Below are 16,900 nucleotides of genomic sequence, written 5' to 3' on the forward strand. Positions count from 1 at the left end.
ACGACATCAGCAATCTGGCGTTGCCGCAGCTGATTGGTCAGGAGGGCAGGTTTTCGCCCCGCCCCTCGCCGGCGTGATGCTGTGTTTGTAGGTCGGAAGCAGAAATCTGCAAACATGCCGAAAGAGGAAGGGTAAAACGCGTCTCGTTGTTGTTGTTTTTTGTTGATTTTGGATTATTTTGTTGAAGTTTTGCACGGAAGGCTCTTCGGGTACGGACAATGGGGCTGGCGGTGTTTTTCGGCTGTGCTTTCATTGCGTTTGGCCCGGCTTTTGCGTTGTTTACACTGACGGTAGCGGTCGATCCGTTGAGAATCATAATACTCGTTGCAGGGTGAGTTTTAATTGAGTTTATTCGTATTTTTAAATGTTGTTATTATTATTGTTATTATTGTGTCATGTCTTTTTACGACCATATAAAAGCGACCAGTTACTGTTGGTTTTTTTTGTTTGTTTTTTTCTCAAACTCGCAAAGAAAGGCGGGTCTTTGCTTTGTGGTGTTGTTATAAATGTATTATTATTATTATTATTATTATTATAGTGTTTCTGGGCGAGTTATTTCTGGTAGTTTGCAACACTGTTACCGATAGATATCGTAATTTCTAGCGTCTTTGGCTTCTGCTCGCCTTGTTCTTACTCTGCTCAAAATTAGCCACATGCACAACACACACACACATTATATATATCTATATATATCTTAAAATTAGCAAACTACAGTTTTCTAGTAGAGGAAACAATACTTTATCGTTATTTCTCTTAACTTCTTTATCAGTCGACAGGTGTCGCGCGTTTTCAGCAGACTGCGTGCAGCTGCTTGTTTCATATTAATAATAATAATAATAATATAATAAACTGCAGTTCTTGAACACGCCGAGAAAGGCTTCACAGCAGTTTGTTGTTGAATTTATTGAGGTTCTTTTAAATGTTTCTAAATGTAATCGCTTCACACGCTGTACGTTTACAATAGGATTTTTTTATTTATTTATTTTTATTAATCCGTCATTTCCAAAAGTGTTTAATCTATAATTAATCAGATATTTAAATTAAAGTACCTGTTAATTTTACCCTACTGTTCCCTCCCCTCTTCCCCCTCCCCCCTCCCCCTCTCCTCCCCCCCTCCCCCAGGTCGTTCTTCTGGCTGGTGTCTGTGCTGCTGGGCTCTCTCGTGTGGTTTGTCGGGGTGCAGCTCAGTGATCGTGGAAACCCCAGTCTCCAGTCCGGGCTGCTTGTTTTTGGGGCGGCCGTGTCGGTGCTGCTGCAGGAGGCCTTCCGCTTCGCCAACTACAAGCTGCTCAAGTGTGTCAACGACTCCATCATTATTATTATTACTGTTATTATTATTATTATTATTATTATTATTATTATTATTATGATGATGGTGAATTAGTCATTTAACAGACACTTAAGTTAGAGAAAGGGGTCTCGATACCAGGAGGTTCAAATCCCGGCTCAGCCACTGACTCCCTGTGTGTGCGTGTGCGTGCGCGTGTGTGTGTGACCCTGAGCAAGTCACTTCACCTCCTTGTGCTCCGTCCTTCGGATGAGACGTAAAACAAACGAGCTCCTATTGGAAGTGACTCTGCAGCAGCAGCAGCAGCAGTTGTTGATGATGCAGAGTTCACCCTCCTAGTGTCTGTAAGTCGCTCTGGATGAAAGCGTCTGCTAGAATCACAAACTAAAAATCATTTTAATGTACTGTATTTAAATGTTCTCTCTCTCTCTCTAGGAAGGCTGATCAAGGGCTAGCATCTATCAGTGAGGACGGCAGGTCTCCCATCTCTCTCCAGCAGATGGCGTACGGTAAGAGACCAATCAAGTCTTCCCTTAAGTGTCCTGCAGTAAAAGCACAGCACAGGGAGGTCTGGTAAAGCATAGGGAAGCATTGTAAAGCACAGGGAGGTCTGGTAAAGCATAGGGAAGCATTGTAAAGCACAGAGAGGTCTGGTAAAGCATAGGGAAGCATTGTAAAGCACAGAGAGGTCTGGTAAAGCATAGGGAAGCATTGTAAAGCACAGAGAGGTCTGGTAAAGCATAGGGAAGCATTGTAAAGCACAGAGAGGTCTGGTAAAGCATAGGGAAGCATTGTAAAGCACAGAGAGGTGTGGTAAAGCGTAGGGAAGCATTGTAAAGCACAGGGAGGTCTGGTAAAGCATAGGGAAGCATTGTAAAGCACAGCGAGGTCTGGTAAAGCATAGGGAAGCATTGTAAAGCACAGAGAGATCTGGTAAAGCATAGGGAAGCATTGTAAAGCACAGGGAGGTCTGGTAAAGCATAGGGAAGCATTGTAAAGCACAGAGAGATCTGGTAAAGCATAGGGAAGCATTGTAAAGCACAGGGAGGTCTGGTAAAGCATAGGGAAGCATTGTAAAGCACAGAGAGGTCTGGTGAAGCATTGTAAAGCACAGAGAGGTCTGGTAAAGCATGAGGAAGCATTGTAAAGCACAGAGAGGTAAACTAACCCTTATAAAAGTTTCCCACGTAAAAGCACATGCAGTTGAATCTGAATCACTGGGATCCAGGGACTGACTTGAGATCATTCAGCTGCTAGGATCCGGATGCAGTTTTAATGAAATGCATTTTGAATTGCAACATGCCTGTGTTCCTGCTCAGTGTCGGGGCTGGCGTTCGGGCTGATCAGCGGTGCCTTCTCCGGGGTTAACATCCTGACGGACTCGCTGGGTCCCGGGATCGTGGGGATACACGGAGACTCCCCCCACTTCTTCATCACCTCCGGTCAGTGACGCCCGGCCTCGGACACGGGTTCAAGAGCAAAGCTCACCAGAGCTGCACCCATTCATTATTCAGGTCATGGGATGGAGGTCTCTGCGGAAATCAGGGCGAGGGTCTCTGGTGTGGATCGGGGGGCTGATTCACCGTTCAGAGTGAATTAAGAAACAGCTGCTTGGGTTTGTGATGATTTCATGCTGCTTTCCTGAGACTCTGTGGAGCACAATCCACACAAACCCAAGCAGCTATTTCTTACTTCACTCTGAACGGTGAATCAGCCCCCCGATCCACTCCAGAGACCCTCGCCCTGATTTCTGTGGAGGGCTGCGTTGCGATAATCGAATAATTGGCTCATGCTGCTTTTCTGTAGTTTTTTCCACATACATACTAACCAAAAAAACTGACAAATTGAAAAAAGTGACATTTGGAAATCTATCATGAAATACTGAACTACTATTATGGCTTCCTGCTGGTAGACTTTTATTTTTTTTTATAAGTGATATCATTTTTAAGTTTCTTTGGACTTCCATGATGATGATGATAAATAAGATCAATTATACTTGCATTTATTTATTTCTGTATGTATTTATTTATATGTGATATATTTTTAAATGACGTATCAATTCTAATATTCTATGTGATGCAAGTCTTTTATCCAGAGCTGTGCATGGGCGCGTTCCTGTTGTTGCTTTGTGGTGACTCCCCCTCTTCCTTCCCTCTCGTCTCTCTCCTGCTGTACCCCAGCTTTCCTCACGATGGCGCTGGTGCTGCTGCACACTTTCTGGGGGGTGATTTTCTTCGACGCGTGCGAGCGGGGGAAGTGGCTGGCTGGTATGGGAGTGGTGGTCTCCCACCTCGTCACCTCAGCACTGGTGAGATCCCAGTTCCCTCTTGCTGGTGCATGGAGGGGCTCGCATGTGTGTTTTGTTTTTTATTAGATTTTTAATTTTTACAAAAATTAAAAAAAAAAAAACAGTAATTGCAGCGTCGGTCTAAATATCGTGAAGCACTGTTGATGGAATCAGACTTGGAATCCAGTCCTGATTTCACTAGGAGTTTAATAATCAGACACACCTGAGCTTGTTAGCTAGACACAGTGGGGCTGATCAAGCTGGTAGCAGTGAAACCTGGACTGGATCACACTGCTGTGCAATATTATTATTATTATTATTATTTATTTCTTAGCAGACACCCTTATCCAGGGCAAATTGTTACAAGATATCACATTATTTTTACATACAATTCCCCGTTTATACAGTTGGGTTTTCACTGGAGCAATCTAGGTAAAGTACCTTGCTCAAGGGTACAGCAGCAGTGTCCCCCACCTGGGATTGAACCCACGACCCTCCGGTCAAGAGTCCAGAGCCCTCACCACTACTCCACACTGCTGCTGTACAGTAGGAGTCTTGTTACTGCCCTGTAGTGACGCTGGTCTCTCTCTCTCTCTCTCTCTCTCTCTCTGTGTGTGTGTCTCTCCGCAGACCTTCCTGTGCCCCTGGTATGAGACGAGTCTCGTCCCCATCTACCTCCTCACCGCGGGCACGGCCGCGTGGGCCTTCAGCACGGCTGGGGGGTCCGTCGGCACCCTGCAGCGCTGCTTTACCTGTGAGCGCCCTGACCTGGACCGGGGGGTAGAGGGGTAGAGGGGTGGGGCTGCGATTCGAGGCTGATGGGAGCCGTGGTCCGCCCACATTGTAATTTGGTTCAGAGGTGTCAAAGGCCACCTCATGCTAGAGGCCAAGTATACGCAAGCAGACACACACAATACTTACACACACACACACTATACACTGACGCACACAAGACTTGTGCATGCTATACACTGACACACACAAGACTTACACACGCTATACACTGACACACACACTATACACTGACACACACAAGACTTACACACACACACTATACACTGACACACACAAGACTTACTCACACACATACACGTTTGCGACACCCTCGCAGTGTAGAGTTCCTCCTCTGAACTCCACAGGGGTGGGCAGTTAGGAGTCTCCAGACAGGCTCAGCAAAGCCAGGTGAAGATGATGAAGATGATGATGATGCGGGGGTGCGGATCTAGCCCTTTTTTTTTTTTTGATTTTTTGTAGCGACACGATCAGGGAGTAAAGGAAGCAAAATCAATGACATTTCAAACTGCTTTCTCTTTCCATGATCATTTAAAAAAAAAAAAAAATGCGTGTTGACTTAATTCTCTTCTATTCCTCCTCTCCTCCCCCTCTCCTCTCCTCCGACAGGCAAACAGAAAATTGACGATCGCGTGGTGGTCTATTCAGCTCTCCAGGCCCCCTCGGAGGACTAAGAAAGTGCCTGTCCAGTTCATACAGGCAATTGAGACAGGCAGCACTGCAGAGGACAAGGCCACCAACAAACCAGGGATGGGAATCAGACTCCCTGCTGCACAGCGGTGTGATCCAGTCCTGGTTTCACTAGGAGTTTAATAATCACACACACCTGAGCTTGTTACCTAGACACACTGGGGCTGATCAAGCTGATAGCAGTAAAACCTGGACTGGATCACACTGCTGTGCAACAGGAGTCTGATTCCCATCCCTGCAAAATGGACGAAGTAGAACTATCGCAACTATTCCTGATCTGGCCACCAGAGGGAGCCGTGCTGCACATTATAATGGACAGAGGCGAGGTGCTGGTACAGAGAAAACACAAAACAGAAACACTTCTGTGATAAAATCGGACAAAACGAAAGACGTCGCAGAGAGAGAGAGAATGCGGTCGTATACATTTTGTCTCGTTTTATTTCTCGTTTTTCAAGTGTCGATTTGTTTGGGGGGGGGGGGAGTCATTTCCAAGGGCGTTTTACTGCGGTGGTTTCGCTTGTGAACGAAAATAAAGAGTTTTGAGTCCAGAGAGAGACGTGGTTGAGAGAAACTGGAACGTTTTCGATTTAAATGTATATTTTTACGGGTCCTGTTTTGTAAAATGTGAACAATTGATTATCAATGATATTGGGACGTTTCGGACTTCGAGTCCTTTAGCTGGATGAAAAAAAAAAAAAAAGACACTTCAAAGACAAGTCGCTTCACCTCCTTGTGCTCCGTCCTTCAGATGAGACGTCAAACAAACGAGCTCCTATTGGAAGTGACTCTGCAGCAGCAGCAGCAGCAGTTGATGATGAAGCAGAGTTCACCCTCCTAGTCTCTGTAAGTCGCTTTGGATAAAAGCGTCTGCTGAATGACTCAGGTGTTCAGCTTAAGAAAACAAAGTAGGTGGGTATTTGTTTAATGTAAATATATAATAATGATGATAACTTCTTAAAGGAAGGTTACAGCGAGGCACAGACCCCCAGATATATCCAGGTATTTCAAGTCTTCCTTATGAATAAAGCAGGGATGGGAATCAGACTCCTGCTGCACAGCGGTGTGATCCAGTCCTGGTTTCACTAGGAGTTTAATAATCAGACACACCTCAGCTTGTTAGCTAGACACACTGGGGGCTGATCAAGCTGGTAGCAGTAAAACCTGGACTGGGTGACACTGCTGTGCAATAGGAGTCTCATTCCCAGCCCTGCAAAATCCAGTTTGATATTCCTGTAACTGTTCTGGACTGTTGGCGGGTTTCGTTAAGAACAGTAAAGAACAGGTTTCAGGAATAGCAAACTTGATTTTATTAATTAAAAACTAGACTTTGAAAACACAATTCCCGAGTTTAAGCTGTGTGGATAGAGCTCTGTGTTATAAGATTATATTAATAAGACACGCCATAAATATGATATGTGTTGTATAACATATGAGTAAATAGATTCAAATATTATTATTAATAATATTATTATTATTTACTGTTTTGCAGTGTTTGGGTTCTGATGATTCAATATTGGATCAAAGAAAATCAAAAAAATAAACTACAAATCTCACTTTGATAAATAATCTGTCTTTCAAAGAAAGAAAGAAAGAAACTACTACTGAGCATCAAGGGGTCGTGCGCTGCGTCTGCGGGCATTAAATAGAAAGTTATGATTTTGTAAATATGAAGTAAACGGATGTATGTTTTGTAAGCCGTCATGTAAACAAAACAAAGTTACAGTAGATGCTATTAAAGACTTTATTTGTGTGCGTTTGTTTCACTAGAAGACGTTTCTGTTTGATTTTTATTTCTCTCTCTGCTGGTCAAATTTATTATTTATTTTTTACTTCTGTTTCGACGTTTGCATGATAATAACTCGCTGTCCATGTTATTCTGCGCAGTCACGATATACTGAATGTGAATCTCTTTTGCTGGGATACAAACCTAACCCTAACCCCAGTTCTTTTTCTGATGCAAATCTGTGCTTGCATTTCTCATGCAGCTGTCTTTCCACACCAAGGACGTTGTAGCTGCGCAGAATAACACGGCAGTGATGTCTTAAGCACGCGTGCTTTAACAAAGTCACTCCTGTAAACACACAGTAATCAGAGATGCTGTGCAAAGTCTTAGCAAGCTCTGTATTTCATTGTGTGTGTTTCTCACAAAGCCAAGAGCGCTCTCTCTCTCTCTCTCTCTCTCTCTCTCTCTCTCTCTCTCCTCTGAACGACGTATTCCAAACCTGGACCTTATCAAGAAATAAATACATACGTAGATCACTCTTTATAATTTAAACAGAATGTATTTATGATTTTTTTTTATTTGCATCAGCAGTCTCATAATGATAACAGAATGAATAATAAAAGGCATCTTTTCTTTTTAACTGTAGAATAATGTGAGGAGCGCACTCTGCCTGCAAAGCTGAGTCGTTCGTTACCGTGCCTGCGTTACATTACAAGTAGCATTATATGACTTTATACGGTTAGCATCTGATTCGGAGCAGAGAGACCTTGTGCTCCGTCCTGCGGATGAGACGTAAAACAAACGAGCTCCTATTGGAAGTGACTCTGCAGCAGCAGCAGCAGCAGCAGTTGTTGATGATGCAGAGTTCACCCCCCTAGTCTCTGTAAATTGCTATGGATAAATGCGTCTGCTAAATGATTCATTAATAGTAAAATTACAATAATGGCACTGCTGACCAGACTCTAATAGCAATAATGTCCTGATATCCCCCCCCCCCCCAAAAAAAAATATATACATCTTCCCGATCAAAGGTGAAAGTTCAAGGCTGTTGCTGTTCCAGCTGTTGGACAGCTTCCTCTTCCGGGTTAGAGGTCTTGTAAACCACTTCCTGTTTGGGCTCTTCATGTTTTTTCGACCTGTTCCGAAAAAACAAAACAAATGTAATTATTATTAATAATAATAATAATAATAAATACATCGGTGCGATTCGAAGTAATCACATAGCTGCCAAAATAGTTCCTGTGTTCATTTTCTGTCGCTCGCTTCCATTCATTATCAAGGTCTGGGATGTGCAGTGTTGAAAGAACCACCTGCTGTAGCACAACGCGCCTTTCCTTCCTCTGTGGGATTACCTTTCCATTCCTGTTTAAATGTGGCTGTGGTTTTGTTTTTTTGTTGTTAAACCAGGCAGGGTTAAACTTTCAAAGGCTGTCTGATCGATTGATCTGGTTTTCAGTTTTATTTTATAATTACAGTTAAAGGTAGTTCAATATTAGTGTAAAATACTTAATAATAATAATAATAATAATAATAATAATAATAAAGGATGTTCCTTTAAAACAGAGCGTACAGATACCATGCAGTATATATGCATTCCATACCGTGACTATTAAATATGATGTTGTTTTGAATAAATATGTATTACTATAGGACAGCTATATATTATAGGAGAGCTATATATTACTGTAGGACAGCTATATATTACTATAGGACAGCTATGTATTATAAGGCAGCTATATTACTATAGGAGAGCTATATATTATAGGGCAGCTATATATTACTATAGGACAGCTATGTATTATTCTAGGCTATGTATTACTATAGGACAGCTATGTATTATTATTATTATTTATTTTTAATATGTACGGGTGTGGTAACCTGAATCTGGCCGATGACGTGATACTGTCCGGCAGAACGTCCCAACTGGAAGAGGAACTACAAACAGAAAAGTTAGTTTAGCAGGATTAGACTGAGCGGCGGGTCACTGCAGCGAGAGCGATTGCTGTAGCGGGGGTGAGGGGCTCTCGTCCCAACTGGAAGAGGAACTACAAACAGAAAAGTTAGTTTAGCAGGATTAGACTGAGCGGCGGGTCACTGCAGCGAGAGCGATTGCTGTAGCGGGGGTGAGGGGCTCTCGTCCCAACTGGAAGAGGAACTACAAACAGAAAAGTTAGTTTAGCAGGATTAGACTGAGCGGCGGGTCACTGCAGCGAGAGCGATTGCTGTAGCGGGGGTGAGGGGCTCTCGTCCCAACTGGAAGAGGAACTACAAACAGAAAAGTTAGTTTAGCAGGATTAGACTGAGCGGCGGGTCACTGCAGCGAGAGCGATTGCTGTAGCGGGGGTGAGGGGCTCTCGTCCCAACTGGAAGAGGAACTACAAACAGAAAAGTTAGTTTAGCAGGATTAGACTGAGCGGCGGGTCACTGCAGCGAGAGCGATTGCTGTAGCGGGGGTGAGGGGCTCTCGTCCCAACTGGAAGAGGAACTACAAACAGAAAAGTTAGTTTAGCAGGATTAGACTGAGCGGCGGGTCACTGCAGCGAGAGCGATTGCTGTGGCGGGGGTGAGGGGCTCTCGTCCCAACTGGAAGAGGAACTACAAACAGAAAAGTTAGTTTAGCAGGATTAGACTGAGCGGCGGGTCACTGCAGCGAGAGCGATTGCTGTGGCGGGGGTGAGGGGCTCTCGTCCCAACTGGAAGAGGAACTACAAACAGAAAAGTTAGTTTAGCAGGATTAGACTGAGCGGCGGGTCACTGCAGCGAGAGCGATTGCTGTGGCGGGGGTGAGGGGCTCTCGTCTCAACTGGAAGAGGAACTACAAACAGAAAAGTTAGTTTAGCAGGATTAGACTGAGCGGCGGGTCACTGCAGCGAGAGCGATTGCTGTAGCGGGGGTGAGGGGCTCTCGTCCCAACTGGAAGAGGAACTACAAACAGAAAAGTTAGTTTAGCAGGATTAGACTGAGCGGCGGGTCACTGCAGCGAGAGCGATTGCTGTGGCGGGGGTGAGGGGCTCTCGTCCCAAAGCGACCACAATAAGCGACATGCGCAGATGAGGACTGCTCCCCTAACTGAACACCCCAAACCCACCCGCCCGCCCCGCACCCCAGATTCCAAGTCACTCCTCCCCAAAGTATCAAGAGAGACCGTTCACTGTGCTTCTGTCTGCAGACCTCTTTAGATGAGGGTGAATTGTTGCTCCCCATATAAAGGCAGGGATGAGAGAGGCCGCGCTTACCGTATGCTTTTGATAATGAAGTGAGCCGTGATAATGATGCCCAGAGCTCCAAACAGGATTCCAGCGATGACTGCGATGGTCTCCCCTATCGAGAAAACAAACACGATTAGAATCACCAAACATCTGATTTCATCATCAGCCCTTTCCAAAGATCAATTAAAACAGCAAAGTAACATCTGATCGTAAAAAATAATAATAATAATAATAATGCAATTACTTACCAATCGAATATACAACTCTGACATCTGCAGTAATACATGATAAAAAAAAAAGAGATTATCTTAAAAATGTATTTCAATGCACAGATAAACTGTATGAGAGCTTGCCCTGGACTGGAGGGAACATTTCCTGCAGTAAAAGCACAGCAAAGTGTGATAAAGCATAGGGAAGCATTGTAAAGCACAGAGAGGTCTGGTAAAGCATAGAGAAGCATTGTAAAGCACAGAGAGGGATGGTAAAGGATAGGCAAGCATTGTAAAGCACAGAGAGGACTGGTAAAGCATAGGGAAGCATTGTAAAGCACAGAGAGGTCTGGTAAAGCACAGGGAAGCATTGTAAAGCACAGAGAGGTCTGGTAAAGCATAGGGAAGCATTGTAAAGCACAGAGAGGTGTGGTAAAGCATAGGGAAGCATTGTAAAGCACAGAGAGGTCTGGTAAAGCATAGGCAAGCATTGTAAAGCACAGAGAGGACTGGTAAAGCATAGGGAAGCATTGTAAAGCACAGAGAGGTCTGGTAAAGCATAGGGAAGCATTGTAAAGCACAGAGAGGTCTGGTAAAGCATAGGGAAGCATTGTAAAGCACAGAGGTCTGGTAAAGCATACGGAAGCATTGTAAAGCACAGAGAGGTCTGGTAAAGCATAGGGAAGCATTGTAAAGCACAGAGAGGTCTGGTAAAGCATAGGGAAGCATTGTAAAGCACAGAGAGGTCTGGTAAAGCATAGGGAAGCATTGTAAAGCACAGAGAGGGATGGTAAAGCACAGGGAAGCATTGTAAAGCACAGAGAGGTGTGGTAAAGCATAGGGAAGCATTGTAAAGCACAGAGAGGTCTGGTAAAGCATATTTCTAAACATGGCAAACAATGGTAAACAAAATGCATTGTATGACCCTGGGAAAAACATGAGGGGGAGGGGCTGCAGAACAGCCGTGCAAGTGTACTGTGGTACCGATCCAAAAATGCCGGAGGGGATTTTGTTTTGAACCCTGGAGCGGATTAGCAGCTCAGCTGGTGGTTGAAAGTCCAGTTTGTGAAAGAGGTCTCTTTGAAAACGCTGATCAGACTGAGCTCCTAATCAGGACGTGGATTCAGACACACGGCTCATTGTTCCTCTGCGATGATGCGATGATGCAACCACCCTATCGGCTTGGAACGGACTCCCACAGCGCTTTGAAAAGCGTCCTGATTTCAGGGCATGCCCCCCCCCCCTCCTCCCTCACCCCCCTCCCCTCCTCCCTCGCCCCCCCCTCCTCTCTCGCCCCCCCTCCTCCCTCGTCCCCCCTCCCCTCCTCCCTCGCCCCCCCTCCTCTCTCGCCCCCCCTCCTCCCTCGTACCCCTCCCCTCCTCCCTCGCCCCCCCTCCTCTCTCGCCCCCCCTCCTCCCGCGTCCCCCCTCCTCCTCCTCCCTCACCCCCCCTAAACACACTGCATTAGCACGAAACAAAACAAACATTGATACCATTCCCAAACCATCTGCAATCACAATGCAGAGAGCAGCACTGCAGTGGCTCTGTGTTACACTGAGGGGCAATGGCAGCACAAGTATAGGGCAGCTGCAATGGGGTGAGGCTGGTAGAATGGGACCCGAGTGTGATCACTATACCCTTCCTGAATGATCTTCAATAGCACTACAATGGGGTGAGGCTGGTAGAATGGGACCCCAGTGTGCTCACTATACCCTTCCTGAATGATCTTCAATAGCACTACAATGGGGTGAGGCTGGTAGAATGGGACCCCAGTGTGCTCACTATACCCTTCCTGAATGATCTTCAATAGCACTACAATGGGGTGATGCTGGTAGAATGGGACCCCAGTGTGCTCACTATACCCTTCCTGAATGATCTTCAATAGCACTACAATGGGGTGAGGCTGGTAGAATGGGACCCCAGTGTGCTCACTATACCCTTCCTGAATGATATTCAATAGCACTACAATGGGGTGAGGCTGGTAGAATGGGACCCCAGTGTGCTCACTATACCCTTCCTGAATGATCTTCAATAGCACTACAATGGGGTGAGGCTGGTAGAATGGGACCCCAGTGTGCTCGCTATACCCTTCCTGAATGATCTTCAATAGCACTACAATGGGTCTGTATTACACTGAGTGGCAATGCAGACAGACAGACAGACATGCACACGTCATGCTGGCTTATTTAAATGAATGAATGAATAAAGGACTAAATGAAAGCGTGATTAAGCGAGTGTGTGTGTGTCTGCAGTGCATGCTGGGACAGTGCTGGGCTAAGCCTGGCTGATCCCCGCTCTCTCTGTCTGTTCTGGAATGATTTCTGCCGGCTCACGAGATATTGCACTGAAACGCTTGTTAGAGAGAGGGGGGTCGGGGAGCTGACTCCACACATTTCATTTTATCAGCAGAGAGGGAGAGGGGAGTGAGGGATGGGAGAGAGGGAGGGGGAGAGGGAGAGGGAGGGGGAGAGGGAGAGAGAGAGGGGGAGAGGGAGAGGGAGGGAGAGAGGGGAGGTGGAGAGAGGGAGAGGGGAGGTGGAGAGAGGGAGAGGGAGGGGGAGAGGGAGAGGGAGAGGGAGAGGGAGGGAGAGAGGGACAGGGGGAGAGGGGGAGAGGGAGAGAGGGAGGGGGAGAGGGGAGGTGGAGAGAGGGAGAGGGGAGGTGGAGAGAAGGGGAGGGAGAGGGGAGGGGGAGAGGTGGAGAGAAGGGTGGCAGAGAGTGAGGGAGAGGGAGAGGGGAGATCAGGCTGAAATCTCAGCAATGACTGTGAAGCAGGACTGAATCATTGCAGGGTTACCCCACGGCGGGGGGGTTGTCAGTTTGGGGGTACCCACCTCCGCCAGGCTGGCCTGCCAGTTGATGAGGTGCTCCGACCCCGCCCCGTTACCCCTGCTCCCCCAGTGCAGGTGCAGCTGGACAGCAGTGAACCTCTGAGACAGAGACATAGAGCTCGGCAGAGACATCTGAACTAGAGAGAGGAGGAGAGAGGAGAGGAGAGGGAGGAGAGGAGAGATGGTGAGGGAAGAGAGGGGAGAAAGAGGGAGATGGGAGAGAGGAGAGGGAGAGGAGAGAGGATATTTGAGCAATAATATTAAAAGGTAAGGACATTCAGACACACACACACACACACACACACGCACACACACACACAGTGTGGCTCTGCTTCTCACCGGGCCCCTCTGCCTGCTTCCTGAAGACCATCTGGGCCGGATCTGTCTGACAGCCAGGACTGCAAACCTGGCAACGCACCGCGAGACTGCCTCCAAACAGTGTCCCACAGAGACAGCACAGCACAGTGAAAGCATGGTAGTGCACAGGCAAGCATTGTAAAGCACAGAAAGGTCTGGTAAAGCATAGGGGAGCATTGTAAAGCACAGAGAGGTCTGGTAAAGCATAGGGAAGCATTGTAAAGAACAGAGAGGTCTGGTAAAGCATAGGGAAGCATTGTAAAGCACAGAGAGAGGTCTGGTAAAGCATAGGGAAGCATTTTAAAACACAGAGAGGTCTGGTAAAGCATAGGGAAGCATTGTAAAGAACAGAGAGGTATGTTTGGTCTGTGCTTCACAATGCTTGCCTATGCTTCCCCATGCTGTCACTGTATCACACTGTGCTGTGCTTTGACTGTGGGACACTCTTATAAAGGTTAGTTCACCCTGGTTCTCTCCTTGAGAAACACGCTGGATTTGAACCCGAGTCGGAGTCGCTGCTCACCCGAATGGCCGTTGTTTTCCAGAGTGAAGAAGTCGCTGCTCAGGGTGCTGTACCCCTGGGGTTCGACGGGGCGCAGAGAGGGGTCCAGCTTGACACAGTCAGTATCGATATTCACTGGGGACTGAGAGAGACCCCCACAGTGGGGGAACAACTCGGGCCATTGAGACTGACCATGGGACTCTGAGAAGAGGGGAGGGGAGGGGAGAGGAGAGGGGAGGAGAGGAGCAGGGAGATGAGAGAGGAGAGGAGAGGGGGAGATGAGAGGAGAAGGAAAGGGGAGATGAGAGGTTCGGCAGTGCTGTTTGTTTTCTTATTAATTAGTCATTTGATGGACTTTTTAGAGAGAGAGAGAGAGAGAGAGAGAGAGAGAGAGATTGAGAATGAGCGAGAGAGAGAGAGAGAGAGAGAGAGAGAGAGAGAGAGAGAGAGATTGAGAATGAGCGAGAGAGAGAGAGAGAGAGAGAGAGAGAGAGAGAGAGAGAGAGAGAGAGAGAGAATGAGCGAGAGAGAGATTAGCTCAGGAGCAAACCATGCGTTATTAAAAGAGGTTTTTACAATGTTTCAAAACCGCCACTGCGGGTCTAATTGGAGTTGTCAGCCGTGGAAAACTGGGGCGAGCGGCAAATAAAGAGATAAAGGTTACTTCATAAATACAGTTTAAAATCTGCATAATTCTGAGGAAAAAACAAAGTCTTTGATTGTTGAAATGCTGCCCGTGAGGCTGATTTTGAGAATGGAAAGAAAGAAAGAAAGAAAGAAAGAAAGAAAGAAGAAAGAAAGAAAGAAAGAAAGACAGCGACTGGCTACAGCATTCTCCCACAGCGGGGTCTCTCGCTCCGTGCAGGGCGCGGCACACGGGGTCGCTCGCTCAGATCAAACCGCCTCACCTGTGTAAGACCAGTGGGGACCTGAAAAACACAAGCACGAGAAACACGCAGACATCAGTCCGGTCACGACACGTCACAGCTGCAGATACACGTCACACTCGCGTCCATTCTTACACACCGTGAAAACTGCAAGCTGTGAGTCTCTATTAGAAGGATATTCTGACACACCGTCACCGTGAAAACTGCAAGCTGTGAGTCTCCATTAGAAGGATATTCTGACACACCGTCACCGTGCAAACTGCAAGCTGTGAGTCTCTATTAGAAGGATATTCTTACACACCGTGCAAACTGCAAGCTGTGAGTCTCTATTAGAAGGATATTCTGACACACCGTGCAAACTGCAAGCTGTGAGTCTCTATTAGAAGGATATTCTGACACACCGTGCAAACTGCAAGCTGTGAGTCTCTATTAGAAGGATATTCTGACACACCGTCACCGTGCAAACTGCAAGCTGTGAGTCTCCATTAGAAGGATATTCTGACACAGCGTCACCGTGCAAACTGCAAGCTGTGAGTCTCTATTAGAAGGATATTCTGACACAGCGTCACCGTGCAAACTGCAAGCTGTGAGTCTCTATTAGAAGGATATTCTGACACAGCGTCACCGTGCAAACTGCAAGCTGTGAGTCTCTATTAGAAGGATATTCTTACACACCGTCACTGTGAAAACTGCAAGCTGTGAGTCTCTATTAGAAGGATATTCTTACACACCGTCACCGTGAAAACTGCAAGCTGTGAGTCTCTATTAGAAGGATATTCTTACACACCGTCACCGTGCAAACTGCAAGCTGTGAGTCTCTATTAGAAGGGCATTCTTACACACCGTGAAAACTGCAAGCTGTGAGTCTCTATTAGAAGGATATTCTGACACACCGTGCAAACTGCAAGCTGTGAGTCTCTATTAGAAGGATATTCTGACACACCGTGCAAACTGCAAGCTGTGAGTCTCTATTAGAAGGATATTCTTACACACCGTGCAAACTGCAAGCTGTGAGTCTCTATTAGAAGGATATTCTTACACACCGTCACCGTGCAAACTGCAAGCTGTGAGTCTCCGTTAGAAGGATGCTGTTACTCACCGTCTGCTTGGATTTCATCCACACCGCCGCCGCACACCAAGAGAAGGAAAAGCGAGCGCAAAAACGCAACGCCGGAGTCCGGGCTCATGTCGACTTTATATTAAAAAAAATAGTAATAATACAAAAAAATACAGTATTTATATACTAGTTATATATGTTATTAAAATAATTGCTATTCGCGGGTGTGCTGATTGAGAGAGAGAGAGAGAGAAAGAGAGAGAGAGAGAGAGAGAGTGTCTGTAAAGTATCAACCCGCGTGCATTTAAAGGACCCCCCCCCCCCCCCCTCCCCCGATTGCCCTTAATTTTTTTTTTTTTTTGGGGGGGGGGGGGGGGGGGGGGGGCATCACGTGTTTTTGTGCTGCTCTGGTGGCCGGCTATAACGGACTGCTGAAAAATTCAATTGATACCTCTGAGGAATACGTTTCTGCGACTGATTAGCTATTCACATTTAAAATATCGAGTGCTTTGAAGTCTGTTTGAGTATTAATTAAATCAAGTTAGTAGCAGTGTGGAGTAGTGGTTTGTTTTAAATTTATTGTGGTGTTGCAAGCCAACTGAATGTGATTTTGCAAGTTGTGTTTGTTTGCACAGAGCAGTGGTGAGAAAGCAACTTCTGCAAGGCTCGCGCTTCCTTCTGCAGGACGGTTCAGCCTCAGAGGTAACGGCTGGACGTGAAAAGGTGCCTCATTCAGAGGTTTGATCAAAATAAAAAATAAAACAATAATAAAAACAGTTTCGTTTTTGCAATTTATTTTATTTACTACAATTAAAGTGTTTCGTTTATTTTTCGCTCAGTGCATATTGTGTGTGATTTGCATCTTTCATAATATGTATTCAGATGAACAGAGGACCGTTTAGATCGGGTTTATTGATAATGTTACAGGTTTAAACATATTACATGCTTTGCTTTGGGGTTATTTTTTTTAACATTTTCCCCCAAGGAGCGCTAATAGTGGACCGCGGGGTCTAATGCAGCTGAACAGACGGGACTCGGGTGAGAAAAAGTTTGGGAACCCCTGTATTG

The 16,900-nt window shown here is 46.1% G+C and overlaps 2 protein-coding genes across 4 annotated transcripts; one reads left to right on the forward strand and one right to left on the reverse strand.

Annotated features, from left to right (window-relative positions):
- Positions 1-100: 100 nt before the first annotated feature.
- On the forward strand, positions 101-6,826 carry LOC117395606 (gamma-secretase subunit APH-1A-like). The gene is made up of 7 exons (XM_059006391.1): positions 101-331; positions 1,123-1,293; positions 1,724-1,797; positions 2,608-2,730; positions 3,469-3,596; positions 4,206-4,329; positions 4,977-6,826. Exons 1-7 carry the CDS (start codon positions 219-221, stop codon positions 5,039-5,041), a joined length of 798 nt encoding a protein of 265 aa, XP_058862374.1. The 5' UTR covers positions 101-218; the 3' UTR covers positions 5,042-6,826.
- Positions 6,827-7,667: 841 nt separating this feature from the next.
- LOC117395605 (carbonic anhydrase 14) lies at positions 7,668-16,064 on the reverse strand. Of its 3 annotated transcripts, none has more exons than XM_059006388.1 (8): positions 15,875-16,064; positions 14,797-14,817; positions 13,910-14,089; positions 13,033-13,166; positions 10,238-10,261; positions 10,017-10,101; positions 8,647-8,715; positions 7,668-7,916 (listed from the first exon to the last, which is right to left on the reverse strand). In XM_059006388.1, exons 1-8 carry the CDS (start codon positions 15,960-15,962, stop codon positions 7,672-7,674), a joined length of 846 nt encoding a protein of 281 aa, XP_058862371.1. In that variant the 5' UTR covers positions 15,963-16,064; the 3' UTR covers positions 7,668-7,671. The 3 variants fall into 3 exon arrangements, with proteins under 3 accessions (XP_058862371.1, XP_058862372.1, XP_058862373.1); XM_059006389.1 differs by having other exon boundaries at positions 8,659-8,715; positions 15,875-16,062; XM_059006390.1 differs by lacking the exon at positions 8,647-8,715 and having other exon boundaries at positions 15,875-16,057.
- Positions 16,065-16,900: the final 836 nt, after the last annotated feature.

This window comes from Acipenser ruthenus, chromosome 32, assembly GCF_902713425.1.
Source record: "Acipenser ruthenus chromosome 32, fAciRut3.2 maternal haplotype, whole genome shotgun sequence".
Classification (NCBI taxonomy): domain Eukaryota; kingdom Metazoa; phylum Chordata; class Actinopteri; order Acipenseriformes; family Acipenseridae; genus Acipenser; species Acipenser ruthenus.